Source organism: Limanda limanda, chromosome 7 (genome assembly GCF_963576545.1).
Source record: "Limanda limanda chromosome 7, fLimLim1.1, whole genome shotgun sequence".
Lineage (NCBI taxonomy): Eukaryota > Metazoa > Chordata > Actinopteri > Pleuronectiformes > Pleuronectidae > Limanda > Limanda limanda.
The window spans coordinates 2220327-2228035 of NC_083642.1; the positions used below are offsets into that span (position 1 = coordinate 2220327).

A 7709-nucleotide genomic window follows, 5' to 3' on the forward strand; every position below is an offset into this window, starting at 1 on the left:
AAATTTTCTTCTCACATCAAACAGTTCACTTGTGTGTGAGTGAGTTTGTGTGTGTGTGTGTTGTCTAACTACAGCTCCATCCATTGTGTGTACCTTGTATTTATGTATTTGGGTCGTACATAACAGACCTGTCACTAATTTTCTGTTTCCTCTGTTTGTTTACATCTCTGGTTAAAAAAGCTAATTTAGTGTGAATGTTCTTGTTTCACTAGAATATCGGACTCTTTAAATTTAAAAGCCCAATGAGTCTCTGATTCAGTGTCAAGATAAAAATTGTGTTATACTTTGCACTATATTATATTGTAACTATAACGTTAAACATAGAAACAGTGGATCGATTTGAAGACGTTGTTAAATATTCACGGTTGGAGAATGAGAGTCAAGCCTGTAACTATGTGTGCAGAAACCTACCGGGAATCAGTTGTTTCTGATTTATCAAATTCTGGAATCTAATAAAAAAAATTCCTAAGCTCATTAAAAGTGTATTGTGTATTTTGTATTGCTACAAGCAAAGACTTTTTATTTATCATTTGTTCTACGGGGCTGAAACTAAACCTTCTATTCATCAATGATTCATTTGCTGAATATTTTCTTGACTGATTTTAATTGTTGGTTAGTAAAATGGGTTTTTATTTATCTAGCAGCCAAAAACATTTTCAAGTTTGTTTTTAACAAGTTTTGATATTTTCTTTAAAAATCAAACTCAGATCTATAATTTGATTTATCGATGAACTGGCACAGCTGTAAAGTGTAAACATTTCACAAGTCTTGATCCGGTTGTTTCTGATTTGAGCTCAGGAAGTCGTTTTCCTTCCTCAGTTTCAGGTTAACCATTAAAAGTGACTTTGATCCGACTCCTGCTCATCAGTTTATCTGATTCATGTGACGGCGTTTATCAGCTCAATGATTAATAAGTCAATAAAAGGAAATTCGAGGAAAACAATCAGGAAACACCCTTTTGATCGGTTTAGTTAAATAACACAAATGTTTGTGGTATTTGAATTAGTATTAAACAGCAAAATTAAGTTTTATGAGTGTAATACTATGTCTGGTCTTGTTTCATCCTGAGTCATTTCCAAATCAAATATTCATTTTGAATTTCGTGAAATACAACAAGGCTCATTTGAAACTTTCAGTCTGGGTTTCATTGAAACTTCTAATAACCTGAAAGTCCCTCAAACACTGTTCCATCACGACCAGTTTTGGAAATCTGTGTAGTTCGAGATTCATTTTCTCTTTTCAAATAATAAAAGCTTCACTTCTGTCTCTTAAATCCAGACGGTTTGGAGGACTTCAGTGTTTTCACGCCTTGGTTTGCTAAATCTTATTTTATAAAACATTGTGGTCACAGATTAAGACGAGATGACTTATTTAAGATATGTTGATTCATCTCAGCGTGTGACTGCAGCTCAGATATTTATTATTCATTTCAAAAGGAATCAGAGTGGGCCGGGGGGGGGGGTCTCACTGTATTCTTCAGTGACAGAGTGAACTTATATAATCAATACCGACTTGATTTGAAGTCGCCACAATATTCGACATAAGGCTGGACACTTTTAAAGTTTTTTCATTTGAAAATCACAAACTCACCAAGCACGGAGCCCTGTTGTCAAACTGAACTTTTATTAAGTTAATTCAAACCTTTCAGGGAATCAAATATGCAGCAGGCTCGTAAATGAAATGGGTCGTTGTGCAGAATGTTGAACAGAAGCTGAAACAGACGTTTTGTTCCTCTTTTTTACTTTAGCCTCTATAACAAGTAAAAAAAAAACATGAACATTAAATAAGAGGCCGATTAAATACAGGAGAAATGAAGTGTATTTATTTATTTTTACCTTTGTGACTTTGTGTATATCACCTGCGTAAACAGAAGCTACAAACCTAAGCTGTTCATGTCGCTGCTCGGTTTGAAAAACGTCCAGCAGATGTGATACGAGAGTTGCAGGAAAAAGTCTGTGTCGGCGAAACTGTCAAAGTCCATTTCACGGCTCAGCTTTCGTCCGCCTCCAGGTTAATGTTGTTGCCGAACTTGGCGTAGAGCTGGATCTTCAGATCCCCCAACACCTGCTGTATCCCCGACACTTTCTCCTCGAGGCCTCCGACCTCCTGCTCCAGTGCTTTCTGTTTGTAGATGGAGACACAGTTAGAGAACAGACACTGAGATCCCCCCCCACAGAAGCAACAACCGGCTTATCAGTCAATAAAAAGCCGACACTTCCTGCCATTGTACAAAAATGATGCTGCCATCTGGCACGTGTGAGGTTATTTGGAGCGGGGTGTCTGGTGGTGGTGTGGAGCTGTGGTGACTAGGTTCTGCTGATAGTCAATCATGATGTTCCAACCACTTTATAAAACATCAAATAACCAAACTTTGCAGAGACCTGGACACTTGAACAACTAAACATTTAGTAAAAACATCTTTGGGAAAAATCTATAAGCAATTGGTTTTCTCTGTCCGGTGTCTGGACTCAGCTATAGAGACCGGGGTTAAGAGTTTAGAAATCCGAGAAGGCGATTCACGTAGAAACGAGACAGGTTCCGCCATCAAATCAAGATTAGGGGTGCAACGATTAGTCGATGTCGTCGACAAAAATCGATGACCAAAATAGTCGCCGACGAATTTACTAGTCGATGATTCGTTGGTGACGTCATAGCGCGTGTTTCTCGTGCCGCGCAGCGGGACTCAACTGCGTTTTACCGAAGGTGCTGATGGAAGTAGCTGAGGAGTGAGCCATCTCGCTCCCTTCCTATCTCTGAAAGTCGCGCATGTGCAATAGCGACAAAACATGGACCAATGTCGGCGTCCGCAGTCGCGCACCAGGAAGTAAAAAGTTCGGTTACTTCACCCGTAACAGCCCGATAAAAACTACCTGCAGTATCTGTACAGCGGACCTGCTCTCCATGGAAGCAGGACACGCGCATTTGAGGAGGAGGAGTCACGTGTGACATCGTAACGGAGACGATGCGGACTCGCCTCTGTCAGATGTTATATATACACGTATATACCTGCGCGCAGGATTCTAGCATCCATTACAAAAATATGGTTTAAACTTTTTATTAACGAGTTTAAAAGCAAAATATTATCCTATTGCCTGACAAACGTCTTGTTTTAATCAAAATGATTTAGTCAGAAGAAGACTGTAGTTTCGTTTGTTGATGTTTTTATTAATGTTATTTTCCCTGTCCTTTTTTGTTAACACGAAAAATGGATACTTGAATTTTAATTTATTTTTAGTACCAGCACTTGGCCTGTTCTTGGTTCACAGTAAAAAGGGAAACTTAAATTTAAATTAATATTTTTTATTAGCACTTTGCCTGTCCTTTTAAATGGACAAAAACTTGATTTCTTTGCTTTTGTGTCAACAGTACGCTTATATGCAGCAAAGTTTATTAAAAGACATTTTTTTTAATGAAGTATCAATCTTTATTGTCTTTATTTTCAGTCATCACATGCCTTGAACAGCCTCAAGCTAAATTTAAAAGCTGCTTGCTAAATAAAAGCAATTGAGAATTTGTGTCATTCATAATCCGATTAGTCGATTAATCGTTTCAATAATCGGTGACTAATCGACTATCAGAATAGTCGTTAGTTGCAGCCCTAGTCAAGATGCCTCATTTTTTAACGTTGGTTGCTTGGGGACAGAACCAGAACTCGCTGGAGGGACAACATCCCCATCCCCCAAAATATCTGCAAAAAAAACGCGGTGCCTTTCTTGCGCTTCTCATAAAAGGGTTTTTGTTGTTGTTAAGTGTTGTGTGTCCTTGATGGACAGAAATCCAATTACAGTTCTTGGTACTGTACATAAGGAAGAGAAGGACGTGCATTTTTCACAACAATTCTCGTTGGTGTGGAAGTGTTTGTGTTCTACATCGTAAACAGCAAAGAAATGAACAAAGAAAAGGAAGTTGTGAAACCGTGCGCTCAGTGAAAGAGTTCGGTGAGTTTTGTGTATAGATTGAACATTTCCTTATAACTAACAGATCAGAATTTCTTGAGGCCACTGTGACAGGAAAAACGTTTTTTGGAATAAAACACAAAACTGAGACTTATCTGAAAGGTGACGTATAATGGAACCAATACTTCAAACTTAAAAGCAGCTGATATATTTCAAAACATTCAGTTGAAGGAAAATTTCATGAATATTTATTTAAAATATTTAAGGCTTCACATTAAGACAACTTCATATCAGTTATTATTAATGTAATTCACTGATTAAAAACACTAAAAAGGTGAAAAGTAATTTTCAAAAACAATATTTTTCTCCAGTTATCTTACAGGAGCAGAAATCTGTGCAAAATCAGTTTTAATAATAAAAAACCTTAGAAAATATTTGCGACTATGAACCCTTTGATTCATTCATACTTAAATGCCTCCCAATTTAATTTTGCTTGAAAGAAATGAAAAAAGATTTTTAATACTAACATGTGTGTGAGCTATTTTGCTGCATTTCCCGTTCTTTTGTAATTTCTTTTAATCAATTAATCTTAATCATGTTCTGGAGTTCACTTGAAGACTCTGGTTTAATGGGGCTGTTTGACATATGATTGCTACTCTAAAGAGCATGAATGAGCGGTGCACCCCCCCACCTTGGCCGTCTCCAGCATCTCCTGCGTTTCCTCCTGGGTGTGGCTGATGAACACGTTACCGATTTGATACGGGATCAGCTGACAGTCGTCGTCTAGCATCATGAGGTCGTCGCTGGCGTCCTGCAGGTTCTGCAGCGATTTCTGCACGGAGACACGGGCAGGTGGTTACAGAGCGTCTCAGTGACGGCTGCTCACACACCAGTTTGAGTCACTCGGCAGCTGCAGAGCTCTTCACACAGACTCAACCGTGACTCATCTGAGCAAACTGAGTTCCAGAGGAGTCAGTAAGTGTTGATTCAGCTCCACAGTCACTTCACAAGCTGCAATTTGCATTGATGACTAATTATAATCCTTTTCAGTGAAGGTAAACTACAGATTAGAAGAAAGTAAATAAAGTTTGACAGAACAGTGAATACACATGGAGAAATTATCCACACAGATGAATCACTGATTCTTAAATAGTGTCATTAAACACATTATAAACCTTAAGTTATTCCTAGCAAGGCCTTCTGATGAACTGGCAACTGAATACAAGTATTAATACCAAGTTAGAATAAACAGAATAATATGAGGTCTAAATTAAAATGTGGATTTGGAATCTACACAGTGGAGCCCGACTCTGTGACTCGACTGTTTCCTCAACAAACACATTACTTACTTTCTTTGCCTCTATTTCACTTTTGAACTCGGACATCCGACTCGAGTTCCGGGCAAATTTATTGATCTTCTGCTGATCTTCAAAAGTGACGTTAACGTCTTCGACCGCCTGCGAACAAGAGAAAATGAGCAGCGGTGGAAGAAGTCCTCAGACCGTTCGATAAATAAAAGTACAAATGCCTCACAGCAAAAATAATACTCCAACTAAATGTACAGTATTTATTATCTAAGTGCCATGGGCAAAAAAATACATGTGGAGAAAAAGAGGATATCTTGTGCATTAAAATGATATATCAGCAGTTGCAATGAGAGAAATAACAAGTGTTTACACAAAATGCAAAAGAACATTTCAGTCAATAAGCACAAAGACATGGATAATAATATATTGTTGTGTATTACTCTCTTCATGGGACTTGATGAATAAAATTAAAACATAGAAAGACACCTTCATTACTTCTTATTACCCTTTAATATTTTATATGTCTCTCACATGCCAAAATTAAAGCAAACAATGATGATAGAAACACCATTAAATATGAGGGAATCCAATACAGAAACACTTGTGTTTAGTTATTAAGGGAGAAACCATCAAGTATTTATATTATTTGAGCTTCAGTTGATATATCTTCATCAGATCTTAAAACTTTAGTATGAAATATGAAATATAAATAAACTAGGTAGCAGTGGAAAAGAAGATATATCCTTAAAGGAGTTGAGAAGAACAATAAAGACTCACTGCATTTAAATACACATGTACAAGTACTTCAGGTTTGTACTTAATTATACAAGTAAATATAGTGAAGATGATGGGCACTGATTTCACTCTTTGATTAAACACACTTACATCTGCTGCTCCATCATATTTCACAGGCTCAGTTTGTCTAATGCACAACTTCATACATCTTCAGTCATTCATATTTTAAATCTGCATTAATATTTGTGTTCAACACTTTGCCTCCATCGTTCTATCGAGTTCAGTCTGAAGCTACAAGCTGGTGTTATCGAGCTAAACAACACAAACCTGTGAGAATGAACGGTCACTGCAGCTAACAGCTAGCATGCTAGCTAGCTAGCGGTGGTGTCCTGGCGCTGTCATGTCACCGTTTAGCGTCGTGACACCAACAATATTATTATTAGTATTGTTATGATTGACATTAATAGCATGCTAAGCCACCAGTTAGCCTCTAAAGCTAACAGTCGACCTAATACAGCAGCTGCAGCATTAGCTCGGAAGCTAACATGCTAACAGCTAACGGTAGCTACACGAGGGTGTGACTGGGGTTTTAAAGACGTCTCTGACACCGGAAACGGTTTGTGTTTCTCCACATTAAAGAATTGAGAGTTAAAATACAATAAAAAACAAGGATCACAAGACGAGAGTATGAATATTTAGATATAAAGATTTAAAACTTACAACAGTTCCCTTCACTACGGCTGCCATCGCTGCTTCCTCGTCTGCACAAATGACGTAGGAGATGACGCGAGATAGCAGCTATACCGCCATCTAGCGGAACACAAGATGTGGCGTCACAGTGCAAGAACAACAATCAAATGTTTAGTTTTGTCCTTTTTGACAGTTAAATATTAAATTCCTGTTATAGTTTGACCACACAGCTAAAACTTAAATAAGTTTGATTTAATTTAGCATGAAAATGGATCCTTATTATTCTTGTATACATAAGTCTATATACACATACTTATACATGTGTACATGTTATAATTACTATTATTATATCACTATTACTATTATTATTATTATATATACTGTTGCTGCCATTACTACTATATACTGATTTTATATTGGTATAATTATTATCATATATATAAATATATATTATGTTATATTATATACTATATATACTGTACTATTCATGTATACTGTCTAACAATATCATTACCATCATATCATCAGTACTATTACCATCATCTTGCCACTGCACCTTATCTACCTATTTTATTTTATCTTGTGCTTCTGTTTTTTTATTCTTTCTACCTCAATATTTTTTATTTTATTCTATTGTATTGTATTTTATTGTATTCAAATGTACCGGCTGCTATGACAACTTAATTTCCCTTCGGGGATGAATAAAGTACTCTATCTATCTATCTATCTATCTATCTTATCTCAAAGCTATACACTCACAGAGTTAAAGATAATAAATTCTTTAACAATTTCGTTAAAAAGTGACAACTCAGTCAGCTTGGTTCCCATTTGTCATTTATCATACAACGATATATAAATATATATATATGTGTATACACTTGCTTTGAATGGAACAGACATGTTATTATATCAACCGGAACTGCAGCTCTGTAAATTTACCTCCAGCAAACAGTACTACACCCCATTCCAAATATTTACCGATTACATCTGCAAAGCTGGAGCAGCATTCGTGCAGTTTAGACCAGCTACAGCACAAAATGTCAATAAATCTAAGGGAGAGCACCACATCAAAGATATGAGC

General features: G+C 36.8%; 1 protein-coding gene across 1 annotated transcript; it reads right to left on the reverse strand.

Moving 5' to 3' along the window:
* Window positions 1–1604: 1604 nt before the first annotated feature.
* Window positions 1605–6707, reverse strand: pfdn4 (prefoldin subunit 4). Its single transcript, XM_061074746.1, has 4 exons — window positions 6659–6707; window positions 5246–5353; window positions 4588–4728; window positions 1605–2121 (listed from the first exon to the last, which is right to left on the reverse strand). Exons 1-4 carry the CDS (start codon window positions 6683–6685, stop codon window positions 1990–1992), a joined length of 408 nt encoding a protein of 135 aa, XP_060930729.1. The 5' UTR covers window positions 6686–6707; the 3' UTR covers window positions 1605–1989.
* Window positions 6708–7709: the final 1002 nt, after the last annotated feature.